At 32.2% G+C, this 26,307-nt stretch overlaps 1 protein-coding gene across 1 annotated transcript; it reads left to right on the forward strand.

Annotated features, from left to right (window-relative positions):
• The first annotated feature begins 604 nt into the window (after nucleotides 1-604).
• Nucleotides 605-24,338, forward strand: LOC143921760 (dopaminechrome tautomerase-like). Its single transcript, XM_077445144.1, has 6 exons — nucleotides 605-644; nucleotides 12,746-13,037; nucleotides 21,448-21,778; nucleotides 21,846-22,032; nucleotides 22,163-22,357; nucleotides 22,988-24,338. The coding sequence occupies exons 2-6, from the start codon at nucleotides 12,768-12,770 to the stop codon at nucleotides 23,217-23,219; spliced, it is 1,215 nt and encodes a 404-aa protein (XP_077301270.1). The 5' UTR covers nucleotides 605-644; nucleotides 12,746-12,767; the 3' UTR covers nucleotides 23,220-24,338.
• Nucleotides 24,339-26,307: the final 1,969 nt, after the last annotated feature.

Raw genomic sequence — 26,307 nt, forward strand, 5'->3', positions numbered from 1 at the left:
GTATTCTAATAACTATTGATTCATTATATATGTACATATTATAATATTATCTTTTTAAGGCATCATAGGAAAAAAAAGCTCCAACGCTATTTACAATTCCTATGTTTAAACGTTCATAATAGGTGTATATTATTTGTAACTAAATGCTGTTAAAATTCGACGATATGAAGTAAATTGTAAATGTGACCTTTTAATTAAAAAGTAACGAATGTACTTAATTCGACGACAATCGCCCTACACTCATCCTTGCAAAAAATCTAAAGGTCGATTAGCTATGTATAATATAACACACTATCGATCCTGAAATTAATCTGCTCTGCAATAAACAATAAACAGGCGCTTCCTACATTGTAAATTTTAATTGGTGAAAAAAGACAGGATGCACCCAAAACGAGTCAATTTCCTTTTGACCTTACTTGAGGCGAACCAGAAGGTCACGCACGGTGCACGACGGGACGGTCAAACGCACAATGAGATGCAGATGTGACGAATGCAGCAGCCGTGGAGCCAGTGCTGAATTTAACATTACGTCTGCAGAAAGTGAGATGGGGTTGTGTAATACGAGTTGTGGTAGGCGATTGGCGTCAATGGTGGTGTCAGTGTTTGCGCGACGGCCGCCGACGACGGCAACTCTTACCACTCAGGTTCATCATTAAATACACCTATTCAATAAGTGCCATTAAATATGTAACACCGAATCAACACAGTCGGAATTTAATATTATACTTGTGATCGTAATAGTAATGATTATGGTTTATTTTACAAATTTCAAATAACGGCGCGTTCTGTTTGTGATAAGGAATCGTTTACTGATACGTTCGTACATACATACATACATACACACATATCGTTGTTTTAAAGTGAATTGATGAGAAGTTGCGATGAAGAATGCTGAATGGAACTACATATACCAAGAATTTAAATGGCATAATAAAGACTACATATATACATGGTTTTCTATTGATTGTAGCATTTCCATTTCAATTACAATTGTATCAAACTGAAAGAAAGAAAATGCTAATCGAAATCTGTGATTTCAAAATTCAATAACAGCAATTTATTTATATAAGGGATACGTAGTTGTCTTATTACTTATTTTTATTTTCAAATGCTATTACAAAATCTTTCTAGCATAAACATCCCCTATTAAACTGTATTTGAATTATTATTCATTTTTAATTATGAAGCAAAAAATCATATTTTTTAACAGATAATACACTACAAACATTTTTTATTTAAATAAATATACATACACATTATAAAAATAATGATGAATATAAAAACTATTAAGATTGCAATAAACTCTAAAAATATTCTAAAATTTTTATAGAGCAATAGTAAGAACACACTCTCAAAATTGCGGAACGGGAGGCTTAAATGGACTCCAGCTGTGATAGATGTGTCTTCAAGTCATTGTTAATTCATACGATATTATTATTTTGACAAGTTTCTCCTACATTTCAATAATATACATAAGTCAATAAAATGATAAAATATCAACAAAAACACTCCTTTATGTGAAGTTTGCCAAAGGACGCATGCCGCGTACCTCTCTGTGTGTTTTCACCGTTAAGGCACAGGCACACAAAATTGTATGGCACGACATGCCTAAGTAGATTCCAGGTGTAAATACATAGGCGTGTCTTATATAATTGTGAATTCGACAAGTTTTTTATAAATTTCTTCAAATGTAGTAATCACCGTCAAAGCTATGTCAATACAAGAAAAACATATCACGGAAAACACTCCAGGGGGTGATTTTTAGCCTGACATAGATCAGGCGTGCTAGCGTTTTGTTTAAATGTGCAAATCTATCTAAAAAAAACACGTGTGCCGCTTTTTGTGTGGGTGTGTTATCACCTTTAAGGTCACGATCTTCCAGAATCTAAAATATTATATGGATCATGAACCATTCTAACGATGAACCTATGTATGTATTCTCTTCTGGCGACTTTCTTTTCTAGATCAAAATCAAGCATTATCTAAAATCTATTCTAGAATCAGTCGCACGGTAAACATACTAATTCCCTTCTACTACCAATGTATGTAGATGCTCAATTCTAGTAGATGCCTACTTAAAAAGAAATTAAATTAACATATTTAAACGTATATATGAAGGTTAATCGAAACGAAAACATGCAAATTTTCATCGCGCTTCGATAAACACAATACAGCATAAATCTACGAATCTAATCCATATTTTTATGAATAAAACTAACATTCGTAAGCGCCATATAATAAATTACATACAAATAAATCAATTCTCACAAAACAAATGGCGGATTGTTATCGACGAACTCGACACGTTTATTCATACCTACTTACATGTGGCGATTAGTGTTAAATGTCAAATTAAACATTACCACGAATCTATCAAAGGCACGCGTTTGAATTGTAAAATTGACGTATCATACGCTGTATTTTGAATCTAAATATAATCAACATTTGTGATTATGTTAAAGTGATAATTATCGCGTGTAAAAGTCAAAGGACACTCTAGGTGCGTGTTTTTGATTGATTTGAACCGTTTCAATTGCAGTCGCCGTTCAATTAATCGTTGTGAAGTGGAACAATTGAAACATTGTCTATAATGTGCATTATTAAATTCAACCTTTTTCGTTTCCAAAGACACATCGAGCCCTTCTAATCAAGTTGCGAAATTTTCTTGACATTTGTTCGATTCGCCATTCCGCTCGCTCGACATTTTCGCAAAGGAAAAATTTTCCGTAATTGATTTGTTTATGTTAGGTTTTGGCGCGTAAAATCATCGTGCGTACGTTACACAACATCAATCAATGTCATCGTGATGAAATTAAATACAATGCGTATCTTGACAGCTGGATATGTTGTATTTATACCATTTTTTCCATTGTGTGTATAATTCGCATGCGTTGACAAACTACTCGAACAAATTATTATAATTATAATGTTATACTGAATTTTCTCTGTGGGTATATAATATTTCAGTACATCAGATATTTGTATATTTTTGAAATTAACATACCTATAAATGTTTACTATCGAGGATTTTCTTTTAGCTAACTGAACTTAAGTTATACAGATACATATTTACCTATGTATATAAAACTAAAGAAAAAATAAGAAGTAATCTACATTTATATTTCGATAACCAAATCTTAAATAGTATTTCAATTAGATTTAAATTATGATTTTTAATCATCAGGCATCCGCGTATCGTCTTTTTTGAAAGTCTTGTCCAAATTAGAGTAACGATAATGAAATAAATGTTTTTGAAACATACTGACTAGCATTTAGTAATTTAAATTTATTTATATGAAAGTACATACGTACATATATTTATAAAACTATAATACATCCTATCTATTATAGTTTTATAAATATATGTACTAAAACTACAGGACATGGCAAATATATCAGACAACAATAATATACATAGACAAGATTAGTCAACTTTTCCAGATAGTTTTTTAATATTATGTTTTATATTGATACCGAATTCTGTGTCTTTTTCTGAATCATATAAATGTTTCAATAATATGAATATTAATATTAAATCGGATAATTTAAATATTAATATATTTTTTCATTCGCAATAATTACATATATACAGTCTGTCGTATATGAAAAAAAATAGCAAAACATATCAACTCTATGCAATCTATTCTATAATAATAGGTATATACATACATATGTATGCATGTATGTATATTGGTATAGTAACGTGTGACAAATTTCCACCAGAAACTGTAGAAAGGTATTTTTTCAACTACTTGTCAGCACACAATGGTGACCATCAATAATGTGTAAAAGTCAAAGCCAAAGTACGTAATGTTATGAAAGCAAGCCCGCGGCGACCGATAAAAGTAAAAATTGTTGACCGGTAAAAAAAAGTCAACTTTTGACGTTTTAAAAACTTTCTTTTTTAGTCACCTTGACAGAAAAAAAATCGGCTCACTATACACGTGCTGATTTCATATTCAAAATATACACTTACCTACTAGGCCTATGGTAAAAGTTGTTATCGTATCTCATTTCCGTCTTGATGATTGATGCATATTAATCGAATGATAAACACACCTCAATTTATTTGATTCCCTCTTCAGAATTGATTTCAATGTGATCATAAATTGTGCCCAATTATTATTTTATGTAGCACATTCAAGTTGAATATGTATTGTCTAATCTTGCGCTAAACTAACGTCACTCTTTCGCCGGTCGTCGTTACGAAACATAAAATTCTTTAATTATTATATTTTCTCGTTGCGCAAGCATGATATATATAAAATAATTATATTGTTCGTTTCGATACATCGTACGTATGTACATATATAACGAATTGCGTGAAAGTAAGCATGTCATGTCGAATATATGAATAGCGTTTACTAGCGAAGAAATTATGTCGACCCAAAACAGCCGGTCGAAAAATGCAACACGTTAAAAAAAATTTCAATGAATGCAAGTAATTTATCAATGGATATTTTGAAATTGAAGGGAAAATCGATTTGTAAAATATATTTACGCTCGATAAATTGCGTGCGTAATTTGTGACCTTAAATTAAAGCACTCGTCAATTATGCACGTATATCTAGATAGCAATAAGTATTGCAGAATTAATGAAAATATATTTGGCTCATACATACTAAATTATGAACCTTTACATATTAATAATACATATTATACAATATACTTTTTATAGAGTCAATGTGGAATACTCGACTCTTATCCGTAGCATAAACATACATATCTGATACAAAGTATGCGAACTACCGTAAAAAAACCCGTCCCGTTAAAGGAAGAAATTACGCATAGTACATTCCATGCTTGAAATTTCTCTTATTTATTTTAAATACTCGATACTAGACTGAAGAAAAGCGATTATGTTAATTCAATGTTATATAAGAAGTTGACGCGCGGGTTTTGCGCTTACCCGCACGTCGAACTTTCTTACGCGAGCTTTTTCTTTCAAATGAAGTTCACGGTTTTCTTCATTGATTGAACTACAAAAAAATGTGCAATTCTTCCGAAATTTTACAACTAATCAATTATTTATATTCGTGAAATAACTAGAGCGAGTCATTCGATGTGTATCTCGATGTTGAACACGCGCGCTTTAAACCGGGTGAAAGTGAAGTATCAAACGTTTGTAACGAGTCCCATTCGACGCTCTAATCGACAAAAAAAAATCAAGCGATAGATTCGAATAATAATACAAAAATCGTGACGAATTTCAAAAATGTTTGGTTCATTTTTTTCAATCAAACCTACATAACGATTATCGTGCTGTATTTTTGCATGTCGATGAAAAATATATGCAAATATTGCCTTTCTTGTATACCTATACAATATACACCTACATATAATACAATTTGTATCCATCGAATCAGTTCAGTTTTTGCTTTCAAATGGCCTCATTGTGATAGGTGTGGCATTTTAATAATACTATGTGACAACAGGGTGCCAACATTATCAGGATGTTGATTTACTTCGTCGTATTCAGCTAGATATGAAAAATTATAAAACATACAAATGTCGTAAAAATATTACAAAAAAATTAAATCATTTCTCAATTATTTAACAATACAATTGTATTTAAACATTAATAAGTTTTCAATTTTTAAATGAAAATTTTCAATATAATATTCATAGTATAATATTATATCCCAATCGAAAAAAAAATTATTTATAAATATGTATAATATGTGTATATTATACCATACTGGTTTCGCCGATATGAACATAATTTTGACATAACATAATAAAGGTCAGCATACCCTTGAATAGCCCTTCCATTTCTATTAAACTAAGCACTGCAGATGAAAAAAAAACTATGCAAACGGCATAATTCCATTACCTTCATCAATCAATTCAAGATATTAAATTGAATAGCACAATGTACAAGCGATATTTAAATTCACGCAAAATCGTTCAAGTACAAGATCATATTTCACCATGTATACAAAAATGATATAACATGCACATGTTCATGTCACGAAACGAAAACGGTCCTCATCTGGAACGAACTGTGTCGTCACACCCCCAGACCGGTCAATGAATAATATTATATACGTACTTTTGACCGATTTTTTTTCCAAGAATTTTCAACCACAACTTTTGATTGTAAATTGGTGCAAATTTTTAACTCGCATCGTTGGCAAACGTATGCAGGACTGTCGCCGGTGAAAGGAATTCAACTCTCTTGCCAAGGTTGGACTAAGTACTCGTTCAGGTACATCCGCCCACTCCCATAACAACAACAGACCTGAAAACTAACAGACAACTAGACTAGTTATTCCACATCGCAAAGACCGACCTTAGCGTGACAAGTCACGTTCAAGTCTCTTGTTCCAAACATAATAATCCGTAAATGTGGCCCCATGTCTTCTAATCATATTTCGTCATAGGTCTACTTTACTTAATAATAATAATAAGAATGACAATTGCTCTTTTCTGGTTTCGCTAATACATATTATACAAAAGCGAAATATTCGCATTTGGATCGTTCCAATGTTGCAACGTTTACATTCACTTCTAAAACACGCTAATTGCCCGGATAAAAATGCACAATAAGCATAATTTTTTGAATTATAAATTTGATACGGTTCATTGAAATTTAAATGCAAATATTTATCTTTCAATTTATTTCGAATCGTAAACATTATCAAAGCACGTTTCGGTTTCAATTAGAGATAGTATACATAGCTTCGGTATCTCTAACACAAGAGTTCAAAGCTTTGTAATATTACGAAATAGATAAAATAACAGAAAGTTTTCTGTATAACTTTACAATACAACGATTCTATCAAACATTCGGTAATAGTATTTACTACGGAACTAGTTTTAAATGCAGCATTTGATAAAATTCAAACTAAACTAAACTCTGTATATACATACAAATATTACAGTCGAAGTATTTGCTCCGGTTCTTTCATGAAGATACTAGTTTGTTCATACACGAACTATTTAGTGCTTAAAAGTCAAAAGTTATGTATCTTAAAATATTCTCACCAGGTTTCGCATGAAAAATATAGCTATCAAAACTTTTCAGATATCGAAATGCCAGGTATTTTAAAAGGAAATCTTATGGAAACCACATTAGAACGTTTTTATAATTCCCGTTTACAATTCAAGCCAGGGTAAGCATACATATGTATGTACATAGAGGATGGGACAAACGATTGAGAATACTTAGCTTCTGCCCAATAGTTTGTGCATGAACAAACTACTTCGTTTGTGTACGCTATAATTTGCCAGATTGGTTCGTGTATGAACAAACTAGTACGTTCATAAACGATTGAATTGTACACTTGGACTGAAAATTTTGTAAATGTACACACAATTGAAATTCTGACCACTTAATTTTTCAAATAAAAAATTTCTAAACTAAATATTACGTAAAACAAAAGATGTCAGATTTTATGTTCTATATATATTTATATTTTGTTTTCATTCAAATTTGATGTTATTTTTATTGCTTTATTTTATTGAAAGTGATTTTATAGAATGTTTTATAATATTATTACTATATAATAGTATAACGAAGTTATGAAAAAGATCTTGAGATGTTATTACATTAAGTTCAATACAATATAATACAGCTATCCACAAATTGTCCATGTTTATAGTTATATAGATTTCTACGAGTTTTCTATATAATAGATCTTAGGAATTCGAACGATATAAATTAATCTACAGCCTTCGTGCTTTTGTACCTACATTGTAAATATAATAGAATCGGTTGAATAATAATTTCGTGCTAACTATACTGTTGTGTGTTATTATCGACATTAAAATCAATATATTTAAACACCATTTAGTTCGCAATCGGTAGGCTGACAGATATGTACGTACTGTGTATGTAGATTGCGAAAAATACTCTGCGGCTAGACAGTATTGTTTTTATGAATGCTTTTATAATTGCACATTTCGCGTGTTTCAATTCATGAAATTCGTATTTCATACTTGACGTACAATTATTATAACTGGTGACCGCTAATAATGGGTGTAATTCAAAACGCGATAAAGTGTAGAAATCATCTTCACTAATGGTATACAATTAACAAAAATTCAATTGTGAATCTATCAATATTAGAAGTAGCATAAGATAATTATATCATATGAATTATTTATGTTATATTAAAATACCAAAATACAACTTTTCTTAATTCTACTTAACAGTGATCAATTTTGATCGATAGTAGTTATTTATATTGTATAATATATGTAGTAAGTGAATGGAAAAGAAAGATACATCTAACAAAAAATGTGAATAGAATTTATAAATAGAAAGGATGATAAAAATATATTCAATTACAAAACTAATAATGAAATTAATGAAGCTTTTAACTTTTTGATGGTATGATTATTAGCAAATCTTAAAAAATTGCCAAAAACAAACTCACACACGCATACAATAACAATACAACCACATCCTTCAGCACACTTGGAAATCTGTGAGAACATGAATTTATCAAATAAATCAAAATTTACGAAAACGAACGGCGATTGTAATTCAGTCGACTTCCGTCCGACCTTCGCAGTGTGCAAACATTTTTCCCAGTTTTTCGCAAAGATTCGCACAAACCCCGATAACCGCTTACGAAATCTAAAACAAAACCCGATAATCTAGGCCGACATGTCGAAATTAAATATCATTATTAAACCACGGCAATTTCACACTATTTAGCTAATGTTAAACACACTTACATACACGTGCATGACTTTTCACGCTCCCGAGACCATGTTATTTAATAAAAAGCGAGCTCTAAACCGCGATAACTGTCACGAGCAGAGCTCTAGTCATTATTCAACAGCTTATAAGACTTTTCAATACATAAACACGGTTGATCCAATTCCGAGGCTGATAGAAATCTAGCGCTAATTCTAAATATCGCGTCGTGATTTCGGCTAAATGGGCCATTCGGTGACTTTTTAATGGGTCTCATAGTTAATAAATTTATTTGCAAAAAATAATTAAACGCTATATGCGGAACGTGTCGGCTTGATTTATACGCTCAGTTTAGTGCGTTATTTGATTAACAATACGGCTTCTGTTTGCGCAAATTAGGTATCGATAAATTTTACACATTTTAATAAAGACATATTACGCTAATCTGATTTGTTTCCTTGCGGGTACCAATTTTCCAAACGATTAATGCTTAAGATAAATTACGAACTACACAATACGTACATAAAAAAATAATGTACATATAATAATTCTTAAAGACATATGTATGCATGTACGCATTTTTTGTGTTTAAAAATAGTGCATGTTTAAAAGTGTATGACTGTATTTAAATTCAGAATTATTTTTGATACAAATTGATGAAATTTATACATATAAGATATATGTATCTACATATTTATGTAGATGTCTTATTGAATATGAAGTTGAGTTAAAAAAATATTAGTAACTCCAAGTTTTATTGGAATTTTCTTGATTTTCTGACAAAAATTGAGTTTGAAATTACGAATAATGGTTCATTTACACCACTACAACTCAAACCAGCAACTGCACGTAAACAGCAGTACGAAAAGTATTTTTTAGTACATTATACAAATATGAAAACATTCACATGTTCCGTAATGTGTATGTGACGTATACAGCAGAACATGCTACCTCATTTCAATATGTCATGTCACTTTATATACGAGAACATATCAAGCAGAACCGATATTTCTTTAGCCACTGAAAATATTCACGCATGACGTGACTACATAGTGGCGAGTGCACCCGTACTTTCGAGAGTGCTGCCACGTGTATATGAATATTTTTAGAAACGTCAAATTGTGACACAATTCACTCAACGATAGGACGCAAGCAATATTACGCCGTATCGTCACGCACTGTAATATATATGTAGGGCGATTTTGCCTTGAACTCGTCCAAAACAAGTTTGAACGGGCCAAAAGCAAGCGGTGTTGTATAGTATGAATGGCACTAGTCTTTTTCGTGCACTACTGTGCCGAGTTGTAGACGTTCCGTGATGGATAATATAAACGAACCTTTAAATGCTTTCTAAAGCTTACTGTTACAATTATTTTATGAATAAAATCCAAATAAAATAAACTAATGACTCAGTTTAATAGCGCTAGAGAAGTACAAGTCTTAAAAATATATTTTATATTAAAATTTTAAGTACAAAAGTAATATATATGTAAATATATCAGCAAGTTCCATTACTACGTTTTATTACTTATGATAGTTTTAAATAAACGTTAATTTCCGGTTAATTACGTCAATCAAATTCTCAGCTGTAGGAAACTACATAAAAAATATGATGTATTTATACTATTCAATAGCAATTATGCCACAATTCGTCAACCACATAAACGATACACCAAAAACCAATACTTTCGCTTAGATTAGTATCAATTAAAATAAATATCATAAAACGACAATCAATCGTAAAATCAAAACGACAGTAATCAATTTTAGAAGACCGTTAAACTGACAATGAAACGCTCTTCAATGTTGACAAAATATACCATTCATGACGGTCGATTTTCCGACCGAATTGTTTGATACAAATTTGCCAATTTTCAAACTCGTATTGCTCTTATACGTATATTATTTTATTGCAGCACATTCTTGCAACCCTTTTGATTGTTTTTTAATAGTCGGCATTGAAACGGTTAACGTCATCATATACCACATTTATTTATCGAACGAACAATCGACTTTCAAAAGCATAAGCCGAACACGCTTCAGGATGTTTCTGCGATTTTGCGATTCGAAATAGAAAATTCGATTGCGAAAAGGATGCAATTAAAATTCCAACAAAGTTGTTGAATGGGTCTGTTAAACAAGTGCAGATTTTTTAAATAAAAATTACCTTATAATATAATATCGTATTTATAGCATTAATGTGTGTTACATCAACGATATATATGTAATATATAGGTATGTAAGTTCGAAACCGCAAACGTACGGCCGATCAGACAAAAGACTTCCCTCATGATTTTCGAATAAAAATATTTGTCTTTTTTATTGAGATGACAAAAAACACGATTACCTTCGACACAATTGCTCGTTCGTAATATTCGATAGACAAAAATTTTCTGTCTAATTAGGCCGCTCTATTTCTTATATTGTTCATACTTTTTTATTAATTTATTACTATGAAATTTTCGTAGTACGTATGTATGTATAATGTTACCAACCGATTCGAATAAAGGTTAAACAGTTACACATTATGTTTGTTTTTATCGTCATAAATACCATTTAAAGCTTTTTGTTGAATTCAACATTTAATTGTGGGTAATATTATATGAATTCTTCCGCTTATATTTCAATTGAATTAAAACATGTTGCAATATATAAGTAAATTTAATTATGTATGTACATTTATTTCACCATGATGAAAATTTTTGAAAGTTTTCCGATGAACTCGTTCCATTTTCTCATTGAATTTTTCTATAATAATATTATACTTATAAAATAATACACAATTTCAAGATGTTTTTCAACACATAAAGACGTATCGATACAGTTGCTTCATATTTTTGACAAATTATAATCATAACAATAGATTAAATTTTCATTTATACTAGCATAGCGTAGACCGGCAACTGCACATACGAATGGCAGTACGAAAAATATTATTTAATACATATGTACGTGGAGTATCCGTAACAGCAGTAGCCGACACGATCCATTCATACTATACAGCAGTACACACGTGACACTGAAACGTATCAAACAGAACCGATTTTCTTTGGCTAGTGCGGAAATATTCACGCACCATGTGACATCATGGTGGCGAATGCACCCGAACTAAATAAAGTGTTGCCAATTGCATATGAATGTTTTCGGAAACTTCATATTGTGATAATATTGACTTGACGATATGACGCAAGAAATATTGCACCGTATCCTAACCCTCTGTCATGTATACATATATAAGCCGATTTTGACTTGCACTCCTCCAAAACAAGTATAAACGTGCTGAAAACGGGTGGTGCTGTATAGTATTATATGTATGAGTGGAAGTAGTCTTTTCCGTGCAGCGCTGTGGTGTATCTTTGTAAATAAAGTAAAAATATACATATATATATATATATATATATATATATATATATATATATATATATATATATATATATATATATATATATATATATATATATATATATATATGTATATATATATATATATATATATATATATATATATATATATATATATATAAATTCGTAAATTCCGTGACGTTCAATTTAATAACAAACAAATGAATATTCAAATAAATTTAAATAAAATAAAAAGTTTACTATTATGTAGATTGGCCATGTTTAAGCGGTTTATATAACAAATACCGAGCGAAGCCGGGTAAAACACTAGCATATTTTTTTTTTTTTTTTTTAATACAATACATATATTATTCTATTATATATAAAATTTAATTCTTAAAACTTTCCATTACACATAATATATTTTTTAATTCTTCGCTTTCTTTTAAAGAGCAGCTTAATCAAATAAAATTATTTATCAAAAGTTTCGTATGTGTTCAAATAATTCGTTCAATTTATTGCCAATAAAAACGGCTATTAAAATCATTCAACACGTTGGGTTTTAATTTCAATAATGAGAAAATTAAATAATAGCTGACTCTAAAATTCGATACAGCAAAAAACCATGATAGAGACTCGCTATCATTTTTTTATAGGCTGTAAATTAATTGTCAATTATTCGACTTTGATTTATTCGTATACAATATTTCGATAATGCATCAAACGTACTTTCTAAATGTAATCAACATCATTTCAGATCGATTAAAACACACTACAAGATGGTGTTGACTTGCGGAGTATTATTGGTACTGGCGTCTTCCTGCCAAGGAGTCCTCCAAGAGATCGTACAATGGAACTTGCTTTCATACAATTTTCCATCAAACACGGCCCACAAGGGCAACTTCAGACCTGAAAACACAGTTTTGACCGGCCTGGACATCGGATACGATCGTCTGTTCGTAGCAGCTCCTCGTCTCCGACCTGGAGTACCAGCAACGATGGCCACAATCTCCAGAAACACTCCAGCCGGATCTAGCCCCGTGCTCGAGGTGAGTTTCACAACCGATTTCGCCACACTTTGGCAGTATTCCAATGTTGAAAATCACATACGAATGGACTCATACCACTTTGCATTAACCGTAGCCAGTTAAAATTAGTATAGCGTGGAGAAAAAACCACCAACAGCCTGTCAAAGTCGACTTTATCCGCTTGTTGTTTGTCAGGAATTTTTCTGGGCGTGGTAAGGCCAACCGCTCGTGTATGAAAAAGTATATTAATTTTTTTTTTTTGCACTTGTCATTATCAACAATGTGATCTAGTTAACTTTCCCTAGTGGTAATGGCATACTGTCTTTTGAATGATTGCCTCAGACACATTCGATACCAATATAACATATGCTACAAATACACATCCATACAATCCATACTATCAAAACGTACATAATGCTTCTTCGATTCGGATATAAATTAAGATCAAATATGTAATACTGAGTGACAGTTCGAAAAAAATCTTCAGCTTTTACAATTGATGCCTTTGACGTATATATTATACGATCAATTAAAAAATACGTAGAAGAAAGTTGCTTGACCACAAGTGATGCAAATTTGTTCGAAACTCTTGCCAATTTTTTTACTTTATTTTATATGAATTCACTAATACATTTAACACTTTATCGACCGCATGCTTGGACTATTATTTAAAGTGCTCATATTTCAGTTTCAATGAAAATTATTATTGCTACACCAAAATATCACATTTTTCATACGTTTATTCCGCTATTCCGTTGAAAATTCAATGCACATCAAAAATATAATTATTTTTCGATACAACTGAAGACGCAAAATTGACGTCCAGCATATTATTGTTCGGTGAAATGTCAAAAAGCATAGAATTACTTGACTGTAATAAATAGCTTTGCCAGAAGGCATTAGCTATGATGTAAAAATGGCCTACTCTGTGTGTGTTATAGAATGCATTTGAGTAATTGATAAGCATTAAAAAAGCGGAAATGTTTATTGTGACTTATATAATGTATCGACATATGTAAACATTTTCTTTATCTTACGGTTATCCGTATGATAAAGAAAATCTGTCTGTAAAATACTACAAAAAATCAATGTTTGAATATACAACGATAATAGAAATTGACATGACATCGATCAAAAGCAAAGTGAAATGTTTTCTATGTCATTTACATATCGATAATTTGATATCTTAAAATATAAATAACACATTATTTTTAGCATTGAAGGTCTCGAAGTATATAAAATTTACATACATATAATATCTTGCAATAAAACATGTTATTAATTGATTCAAACTGTCTTTAAAACACTGCCGTTTAATTATATACAATTTTTTCCCGAGTATTGAAGGACTAATTTAATCAATAAATCTATTAAATTTGAACGAAAAACGCATCTCATAAAATCGCATTTTTATTATTCATATGTACATACGCCAAAAAAATAAAACTGGATAAATTTATCTTAATAAACTTCCAGGTTAAAAAATGAACTGTGGCTTGCAGTAGCAAAAAAAATATAAACTGTTACATGTTATTTATTATTATTTATATACTGCAACAATTCACAATAAAAATGTTTTCTTTCAATAACTCAAGGTCGTTAGATAAAACGAGCGCTTTACATAAATCATTCCAATCAGATCATTATAATTGACTGAGAAAAAATCCCACTCAATCGTGTTTTAATCAGCGTTGAATTGAAATGTTTCAATCGATACCGATGATTCAACATTTCTTCTACGAAAGTCAATGAAGTGATCTTCCTCACATTGTTACATCTCAAAAGCATTCATTTTTTTTGTAATCCAAGTATTCGATTCAATTTAGTACAACCTTGAATTTCAGTGCTAGTATATATCATATCCCTATAGTCGATCAAAATCCTGTAGAGATAAATGACAAGACAAAAATAACATCGCGGATATAAAAGCAATGGAAACGTAACAAAAAATTATATGAAATTGTTGGTATCTAAAATTATATGCCATAGTTCGGTTGATTGTCTAATGCATTGTATTATGTAGAAAAAAAAATAAAACAATATGCAAGCAAAAGTTCCACTGTCCAATAGGCGGAGGCGTGAGAAAAAATATATGAAAATTGACGCATATAAATATAACCTATATTTTAAAATAATGCCAATATTTTCTAATAATATGTCAAAAATGTCACTGAACCGAAGCACTAACTTCCTGGTTTTAACTGAATGACAACTTTTTTGCGTCTGCGTCGAAGCGAACGCCGTGAAAAAATGACAAAATGTCGTAAGTGGCCTTGCAAGTTCAATTTCGTTACGCACCAAATCGGCATTCTAATTGGTCAAGTCGAAAATAATAAAAAAAATACAACAATTTAATTTGTTATAATGTAAATTGCGGCCTGTACTGTCAACGTTGCTTGGAAAGAAACAAAAGGATTTATTACCAGCGGCGCCACTGTCTTATATTAACAGTTCGCATATTTATCAAAGCAGATTTATTTTTAACATTCCGAATGAAACATTGACTAGCTGACGGCATACGGAAAATTGCGTCAAATATATTTAAATTAATTCCCAACGCGTAGGTAGACATCTATTGGCGCGATTAAAATACTACGCATGATTAGCCACGATGTAAACCATAAGCGCATATCAACATATACCAGAAAGACCCCAAAACGAATTACAAACATTGCAGCATTTTTTATTACATACATTGCTGTATTTCAAAAATAAAATTAACAGTTAATTGATTAATTTATTTATTTATTTATTTATTTTAAACAGACCATTGTGGCATAACAGGAATTCCTAAAGCGCCACAATGGTCAAAAAAGAAAAAAAAACAAAATAACAATTAACATAAACATAAATACATCCATACATACATAAAAAATAGCATTTATAATAACAGATAAAGTAAAAATATCAAATAAAATATAGCATAAGGAATGCCTTGCACCTACAGCCAGTTTCAATAAATATGTAAGAAACAACTACAAATACAAAACATCCCTGTAAGGCCCAAATGGAAGAGAGTTAATCAAAATTTCACTCATAAATCACAATCAATCATGAAAACAATGATGAGCGCAGACTACCAGATAAATGGGTTAGAGTAATTTCCGACAATTTACGCTCACTAAGGTGGAAAATATCACATTCAGTCTCGGCAGCAACGATTTCATTAAGAAGTCGGATAGCTCTTGGAATAGGAGCCATTCGAAAAAGGACTGTGCGGGCAGGAGGTACAGCCAGCAAATGATGATGTCTACCACGCACATAGTGAATAGGGACATAAAGCCCCAACTGCTCCAGCAACAACGGGCATGACGTATTACCACGTAAGAGCAGGAGAACGTAACGAATTAATGAGAAGTTTCTCCGAAGTTCAAGGGAATTATACCCAAGCATGCCCAAAAGGAAAGGAGTGGGGTAGAGATATGGGTAATACCCATATTCTTTCCTATATAGGAAACGAAGAAATGCTTTTTGCACTTTCTCAATCATCAGAGAGTAATTTGCTTCATGCGGATTCCACACAATCGCATTATACTCTAGCTTACTTCTCACAAGCGAATTGAAAAGCAAGCGAGAAGACAAAGGATTGGAGAATAATCTTGCATATCTCAAAACAAATCCAAGTCGACGAAAGGAAACGTCAGCGACTTTTTTGATATGGTTGTGAAAGGTGAGCTGAGGATCAAAAGTGATACCCAAATCGACAATAGATTCCACACGCTTCAACAAGACGGATCTAATGGAATATCCGTGACAATAGAGTGAATGTGCACGTCCATAGCTCATAATTGCACATTTGTTTAAATTAAGTTCAAGGCCTAAACTAGAACTGAACTCCAAGACAGCGTTAATATCAGCTTGAAGGAGAGAGGCTTGCCTCTCATCCTTGACAGCAAAAAATAATTTAACGTCGTCAGCAAACAAGAGACATGATGCATTACATAAAACTCTAGGGAGGTTATTAATAAGAATTGTAAATAGTAATGGGCCTAAAGTGGACCCCTGAGTAACACCAGATCGAGTAAAAAATGAAGGAGATTCATAAAGACCATATCTAACAAATTGCTTCCTATCACTAAGATAAGAAGCAAAGAGTTTAAGAAGACGCGTTGAAAAACCCACTTCAGCTAACCTGATCAAAAGAGCGTCATTATTGACTTGATCAAAGGCTTTACGAAAGTCAAAGTAGGCTACATCAACTTGCTGACCAACGTCAACTTTAGACATGATCAAATATGTGAAGCAGGCGATATTAGTGGTAGTGGAACGACAGGGTGTAAAACCATGTTGCTCATCACACAATAATCTTTTAAACTGCGCAAGAATCAAACGGTGAAGGATGATGTCAAAAATTTTGGGAATAGCCGAGATAATAGCAATAGGTCTATAATTTTCAACCTCATTTTTAGAGCCACTCTTATGAATAGGAATGACTCTAGATAATTTCCATTTTTCAGGATAATTACCAGAAGCAAGAATAAGGTTAAAAATAAACTGAAGAGGCTCTAAAAGCGAATTACAGCATACCTTTAATACGTCAGGGGGCACACCGTCAGGCCCAACAGACCCCTTCAGCTTCATAATAGCCATCCTAACATCTCCCAGCGATACCCGCGGAATGTCTATACCGACACCCTCAGTACCAATTTGTGAAGCCAAACTAGCATTAAGGGATGGTTTTCTCTGGTCAAAGACACAGCTAAAAAATGAAGCAAAAGCATTGGCGATCTCAGGACCGTCAAAACTTTTATTACCAAATGAGAATGAATGCTCAAGACCATGTGAAATATGCTTACTCTTAATAAATCTGAAAAAGTGGTTAGGATTAACCGCAATAGCACTCTCCATCTCATTAAGATAGACAGTATATCGCTCACTCACACCACGTTTCACGATCTTCCTAAGAGTCCGGAATTTCTCATAGTCACAAAATGATTGGCTACGTTTCCATCTTCTATGAGACAACCATTTTGCACGAACATCAGCTATAAGTTTGCACCCAAACCACGGCGGAAATACCCGCCGATGTTGTTCCGAATTAGGAATTAATGAATTAATCCATAGAGACATCTATGCATTTAGACTTTTACATATAGTATATAAATCAAATTCAGATATTTATGACATAGTGGGTAGGATGATCTTTGCCAATTTGACGGAAGAACCGTTTCAACATTGAAATTAGATAAATTGGCAATCGGAATAAATACTTCGACGTCGATACTTCGAGTCACAAATATCCAAATCTGACCAGCAGCATTAAAGATCAGAGCACGGGATCGAACTCGGTAGCTTGTCGGTGCTAAACATAAACGCAAACACCGAGCCATACTGTTGGCATGAAAATAAACTATTTTTATTGCGGAATTGGTAGGTAATTTTTCCGTCATGAAATCCATTAATTACGCTATGAACAACTGATAATCACGCCCCAATTACAAAAACTGCAACACGCTTGCAATTTATAAATTAAACAATCGAGTACTATAATTAAGCATAATGCAAAAGTTGCAGCTGTATTAATTTACAGAATTTCATTAATGATCTTTCCAGATCACTTTCACGGCATAAACCAACGGTTTCCTATTTGTTTTTGACAGTTTTCTACCGATTTTACGATATTACGTAATGTGAGGTCATACGGGACGCGAAACACATTCATCACTTTCTCTCTCGTTTGTACGACTTCCGTTAACCTTAACACTGGTCAATTTCATCAGTTTACATACTCCGCGGTTGTGTTGTAATATACATATTATAGATTCCTCACTTTCAGCGATTGCTCGTAGCAATTATGCAACTTTTAAAACATTGTAAAAAAGATCCAGCGTTTAAAGCCGTTGAAATATTGCCAACACGCTTCAAATAGACTTTTTGTGTCTAGTTGGGAAAAATTTTGACACGTTTGCATTACACCGATTTGTTATATTTATTTATTCATTCAATAAATTGACATTAGTATGACCGATATGCGATTGAAAGCGCCTCCTCTGAAATCATTGACTACTTACTAAAATTATAATCAAAATCAACGGCGTGGACTAGTAGTTAGCATATTATGCTTTCGAGCAGAGTGGTCACAGGTTCGAGTCCCACTAGAGTCCCGCTGCCGGCCAGACCTTGGTTTGTGACTCGAAGTCGATCGTTTTTTATCAGAGTTTACCAATTTTTACTAACCTCTTCTTAGCTCGGAAGAGATTTTGTCGTGTGACGAAGTTTGGGTTCTTATCCGATCGTTTTCAAACATTGCCATTTTGCTCGGTTTGGTCATCAATATAAGTGGAAATGACGTCCGCCATTACGATGGTGAAAAATAATCGTAATAGACACGTTTGAAAATACTGCATCTTCGATCACGGTGACGTCTATCGTTCACACTGTCGCATTTGTCCACACTGTTCTGATCGTTTATTCCCTTTTCGTCCCGCTCTCGCTATGGACACTTTGAGCACTTTGCCATACTCATGGTCTAAGTTTTAGAAGATAATTTGTGATTTCTCGATTAGGTTTTTTTATATACATTTTTCTGATTTTCATTGAAACGGATATTGCAAAATTTGGCATCACCTTTCCTATCTCTCTCGCTAATCTCAAGTTATTCAGCGTCTTTATGCTCGCCAATTTGCAACATTATTAACAAATACTAAAATTTAATCTGAAAAAGCTTCGTAAATTTATAAGTGACACATTTTCCTCTATTGACACAACTTTTCTTTTGTGTATTTTCCTGCTTATATTATGTTGTCAATAAGTAACCTCTCGACTTTTTTATAACATACATATGTATTTCTACTAAATTAAGGGCTTGGCATTTTTGGCAAGTTGAGATTTTGTGTAAAAAGACCGTTCCTACAGAAATTTGTAAATTGTTCAAAATTCTCTCAACATAAGACAGTGCTATCTCGTTTTACTCATAGCACCACTTATACCCAAATGCACAAAAACAATTTTTTTCTTAAAAATCTCCAAAAGCGACAAATGTCGCTTACCATTATTTACCACCGAACCTTCAAAATTGTATATAAATCATGCATCCAATTAACAACTGATTTTTCTTTTCATTTCAGTTTTACTTTTAACTGCTTACAAAGTATATACGAATATACGTACATACATATTGTCAGTCCGGAAGAAAAATGATTTTTGAGTTATCGATTGCATACGCTAGAAAAATGTCATTTGTCTAAGTTAATAGGACTATAGTGTCATCAAAAATACACTTTTTGACTTGTGACGTTTTACTTCCGGACTGACGATATCAATATCATCTTTGACATCCATTCATCAACCATTACTGGGTGAAAACCTCTCCAACACGCTTCGATTCGTCTCTATTTTGCGCAACTCTCATCCATCTCACCCCACACATTTTTACAAGGCTTTTATTCTACATATTTTCATTCACTCTTTTTCCTTGTGGACTCCTTTTTACCCTTTTACATTTTTTCGGGTACCGTTCCAGCACTTCTTTTGTCCATTTTTCTAGCGACTTGACCCACCCATTACCATTTAAAATCATAACTCTCTCTAATACATACATATTTACATATATGCCAGTGGTTTCACCGTAATGGTTTCCATGAGTTTCCGGAAACCCGTTATTATAAATCAAAAGTTTCTGGAAACCCGTTATTTAATCTAAAAATTCCTATAATTTTTGTCAAAAATTATACAAATCTTGAAAATTTTATTAACTTTCATGTAATAGTGCCTTGGACGAAAATAAAATGTATATATATACACATATATGTATATGTATATATTTTGAAAAAAAATATTGGAAACCCGTTGTTCCGAAATTGGGGTGACACCACTGCGTATATCAACTTCTCTCGTCATACTTATCACCCACGTATTCTGTGTCCTATCTCTCCTCGCTGTGCCGAGCATACAGCGTTCCATAATTATTTAAGTAAATTGGACTTTGTGCAGAATTTTGGCTTACATTGTCCAAGTATCACATCCATAAGTCATCACTGGCAAAACTCATTGTTCGACAATCTTTTTATTCAGGCAAAGTGGCATTTTTAATTTAAAAACGGCGTTCATTTCCATTTGTATGTACAAATATATGCATAGATAGTAGGTTGTCGTTTAACAGCTCATATATTAAACTTGTTTGTCAGTTTATAATTTTTATCTTACATTTCCGGTCATACCAAAAATACTTCCACCGCATTTTTTAATCGATTTTCACGTGCAATTTTTTACTCTACATGCATTCACATGTGCAACATGGTCGAACGCAATTGTGAAAACACCGATCGAAGTGGGTCAAAACGGTCCGCACTTTTCACCACAGCGAAACCATTGGTCAACGTGAGCTCCCTCGGCGAACAACAATGCTCAATACCGGGTCTCATATTCCACGGCTCAATGAACTGGACCAGGTCGACAATGCACACATTAACAATTCGATTCCGACTTTCAGGCTTTTCCCGACTGGTCTTGGCACGATGCCGGAATCGGTCAGTTCAACTGTTCCGGTTTGATCAGCGTGTACAGAATCCGAAGCGATCGTTGCAACAGACTGTGGGTCCTCGACTCAGGAGTGATGGACTCCATCGACAACTTCATGAGGGTCTGCCCACCCAAGATGATCATCTTCGACATGAAGACCATGCAACCTCTAAGAGTCATCCGATTCCCTGATGAACTCGTCAGACCAAATTCTCTCTTCACTAATTTAATCATCGACGAAACTCAATCGACCGCGTCTTGCGATGACGCATTCGTCTACATCAGTGATACGGCTGCCCCTGGTATGTAATCACAGACTGATATTAAAACAATTTAGCCTGAATACATGATAACGTAAGATTTTTGCAGGAATGATCGTTTACGATGGTAAAACTGACAACGCTTGGAGAATAACCCATGCTGCTATGTACCCAGATCCAGATTTCTCCAGATACACAATTGGTGAAGATCAATTCGAGCTTATGGACGGAATTGTCGGTCTCGGTTTCTCTCCTAATCAAGGAAAAGTTTACTTCCAACCTTTGGCAACTGATAGGTATTTATTTAAATGCAATATGCATAATTAATTCAAAATCCCCACTCATTTTCGTAGTACAATGCCATCTGTTAAAATTTTTAAAATACTGTTTAGCAATGTTTCAAACCTTTTTTAATGGTTGTTGCAGAACTTTCAGCATTTCGACAGCAGCTTTACAGCGTGGACCCCCAGCAGAGGGAGAAGAATTACCTATAAGACTCGTAGGACGTAAATCTTCTCAAGGTTTGGGTATCTCTGTAGATCCCTTCTCAGACACACTCTTCTACAGTCCCTTGACAGAAACTGCGATCGCTTCATGGAATCCAATCACCAATCATCACGAGTAAGATTCCAATTGTTTTATAGAGGCATTAAATATATCAACCATACCGTACATTTCATATTATTATTATTTTCATAATTTGAATTTAAATTAAATTTCAATGAAACTATCGTCCATTTTGTAAAGTTTTTCAATAGATGTCACTTTTTAATTAATCTCACAAAATCACATACAAATTTTTCAATCAGAAATATTATAATATATTACCTTTTTTGATGGTTGATTACTATTGAAAATAGTTTCTAAAACAAGAAGTGTTTTTAAAATAAAAATTCTTTTGTTAATTTGTTGATAGTTTTTTATTACATTTTCATTTGGAAAGAAAAAAACTTGAAGAACAACGATTCATTGAAGTCTGTGAAAGACTTTTTTTGTTGACTATTTTGTACAACAAAGATTACGGGATATAATTGCAATGATTTTTTGGTTATCATCGTGAACAGCGAAAGGAAAAAATCTTTCAGCATTTTATTTATTTTAAATTTATTATTTTCTTTATAAGAAAAAGTTTATAAATACTGACTAAAAACAAAAACAAACGGAACTGTTTTTAAAATTTCAAAAACCATTTCACTACAATACAATTAATAAAAAATACATATATGAAACAAAAATCATTATTCCTTTCAGAGTATTGGCATATGACCCAGACAGACTTCAGTTTGCTGCCGAAGTGAGATGGGCTGAAAAAGATGGTGGAAGTGTTTGGGCTTTGACAACCCGCTTCCAAAAGTTCTTCTTGAGAACAGTCAGTTCGGACGAGATAAACATCCGCATTTTGCGCATCCTTCCAGACTATCCTCAAAGAGCAATTCAACCTCTCAGATATTACAGAAACGTAAATGCCACCGCTGTGTACTAAAGAGTACTTATTTGATAATGTAAAATTATATACATAAATAACACATCGTTACCTTAACTTTTAATGCAAGTATATCTAAATTAAAAGACAATGAAAAATTATTTTACCAACCATAGTACTGTACTAGTTTTCTTACCTTATTTTGAGATGAAACAAAAACATTGTATTTAAATTTATACGCTTTACAAGTTAGAGTAACGATATGTATAAAACCAAGAGCAGATCTTGAATAAAATCAATCGAAAAAAAAACTGCACATGTTTTAGTCAGTCTACTTTTATACAGATTAAGTTAAATTAATAAATTAATTCATATCTTGGGTGTGTTGTAAAGGAGACGTTTTCTTTGTGAGAGAACGTTTTTTGCTGTGATCTAAATTGTATGGCAATAGGAAGACTAGTATGACTTTGTACATTGATCTATCACTTTCTATATATCTTTCTTTAGTATAAAAGTGTGCCAAAAGAAAACCAACAGATCTGTTCAAATTCTCATTGAAAATGACATTGTGAAGACTTTTCAATTACAACCATGGATATTATAATTTTCATTGAGGTCTTACATTGTACATACATTCTACCAGTTTCAATATTTGTAAAGAATTGCATACATAAATATGTATATACATACATATATGGTTAATTAATGTATACCTATACTGTATAGGTATACATACATATGTAAAATCTGTATATCGAGATACACTACTTTTACATACTATAGGTACACATTACCGTTGAACTGATTAAACTATTTTTTTAATTGATCACAATAGTTGAACATTTTGAAGGTGATTCCAATTTCTGATATCTTAGCGTAAGTCCTTATTTAGTACTTTGTCTAAATTCGACGTTTGCTAAATATTTTAATTTGTAAATAATAAAAAGTTTGTATATATAAAAAGTTTGTGAAGTAAAAACTGAGATTCAATGTGTTACATATTAATTTTTTGAGGTCAATTTGACTAATTTTACTGAATATGATTATCACAATAAAACTATACATATACTATGTATATATTTCCTAAATCAGATGAAACATAAAGTAAGCATGATAAATTACAAATTTTCAGATTGACCTATAAAGTTAACAATCCTGTAATTGTCAAAATTTTCTTACAAAAAAAATTGAAGCAAATACATAAAAAAAAAATTGTACATTTTTTTATTAAATAAATACATTAATAAATTATTATTTTACTTTGTTTAATTTTTCATTGCCAATTGAATACTATGTATAATATAATATTATAACAATCGCTATAAAAACATTATAAATAATAATTTCCCACTGATTTTCTCATCGAAGATTGCACACACGACGATTATCTTTTTAATACGTATAAAAACAAATGCAACTAATTAATACGAATAACTCAAGAGCAGTGTTTCCCAAGCGTTCCGAGTCAAATTATAGCATCACCTCGAACGATAGAAATACACACTTCATCATCAACTTTATAATACTTCGCTAAGCTTTAGATATTCCAAGGCAACTAGCTTCCACCATTAGGCTTTTGAACTTGAACCATCTCCGGGTCAAGTTCAATCATAACTCGTTTTTGGAGTACAAGAAGTCCGCAAAAAACGACAAACTTTACACACATGTACATATTTACGTTGAACAAAATACGTACTTGGGAATCTATGCATCGAATATGGATTTAAGGATTCATTTTTAAAAAAATGTCAATGAAATTAATTTCCTATAATACATACATACATGCATTCAATGAAGTCGAGGAAAACCCTTTTATTTTATTTATTCGCATTTATTTTATCAACCTTATCTATCAAAAGATATCGTTTTCTGGAGAAATTTCGACTTCGAGATTTTGACCGATATGGTTTATAAAAAATTCGAAGAATGTATTTCAAATATATGTAACTCGAACACCATTAATCCTATGATGTGAAAATGTTGAATTTTTTATTTGATTACATTAAACAAAATTTTTTTCAATATCAACTTAAGGTCAATATACATATATGTATATACTACTAATCTAACATACATATGTACATATGTATGCTTCTTGCGTTTTTTTCCTTTCCTAAAAACTAGTATGTATCGCAAGTACTACTTATGAAGTTTTTAAATATGATTTTTTATAATCAAAAATAATTTTTAAATAATATACTTTTACTTTTGATATTCTTTTCAAATTTATATCGATAAGTTTTAAATAAAAACCTTTAAGCTACAAAATACATTTAACTAGGGAAAAATATCTAAATCGATTAACCGGAAGTAGGAACCACTTTTCTTGCTGAAAATCCAAAATGGATGGATTTCCACGAACTTCAAGGAGAAGTTTTCTCATATGCATATTCTTACAACTGATAATATATATAAATTCATAAATACATATGTACAAATGTATCATACTGATAATAAATTTAATATATACATAAATGTGTACCACGGTCGTAGCCATGATTTTTAGGGGGGGGGGGCAAAACACAGACACATCCACCCCCCACTAAACATTTTTTAAAAAACTTTTCCTGTTGTTTTTCATATGAAGTAAAATATGTACAATACGTATGTACGTAAATTCATACGTATGTACATATTTTCAAGGTGTTCAAAGAATTTACTCACGATTTTATGATATATCTCGTCATGATTCTCATAATTATAATACATTATTATTAATATTTAGGGTGGAGGGAGCTGGGTTCTTACTCCCCTCCTCCCTGGATACGACCGTGGAATGTACATTCCATAATATATTATATGCATGTGCCATACAATCAGTTTTCTTTTTAATATTGCTTATATTCCTCAAATACATACATAACAGTGGAGTGCTGTGGGAATCTCCCTGTTTTTACGAGGTTGTTATTAGTTTCATTTGTACAACGTTAAACACTATGGGCGAAAACACACTGAGAAGTATGGGACGTCATGTATCCTTGGTGTAAGCAGTGGGTGTTCCCCAAACTGAATTCAGGTGTAGTTGCACGTGCAGAATGCATATGTTTGGGAGGTCGCACGTGTGTGCATATCCATATGCAACCGACAAGTTTCTCCTACATTTCTTCAAATATGGGATTCACCGTTATCGATCACTGTCAAGCAAGGA

The sequence above is a fragment of the Arctopsyche grandis genome, chromosome 13 (assembly GCF_051622035.1).
Source record: "Arctopsyche grandis isolate Sample6627 chromosome 13, ASM5162203v2, whole genome shotgun sequence".
NCBI lineage: Eukaryota > Metazoa > Arthropoda > Insecta > Trichoptera > Hydropsychidae > Arctopsyche > Arctopsyche grandis.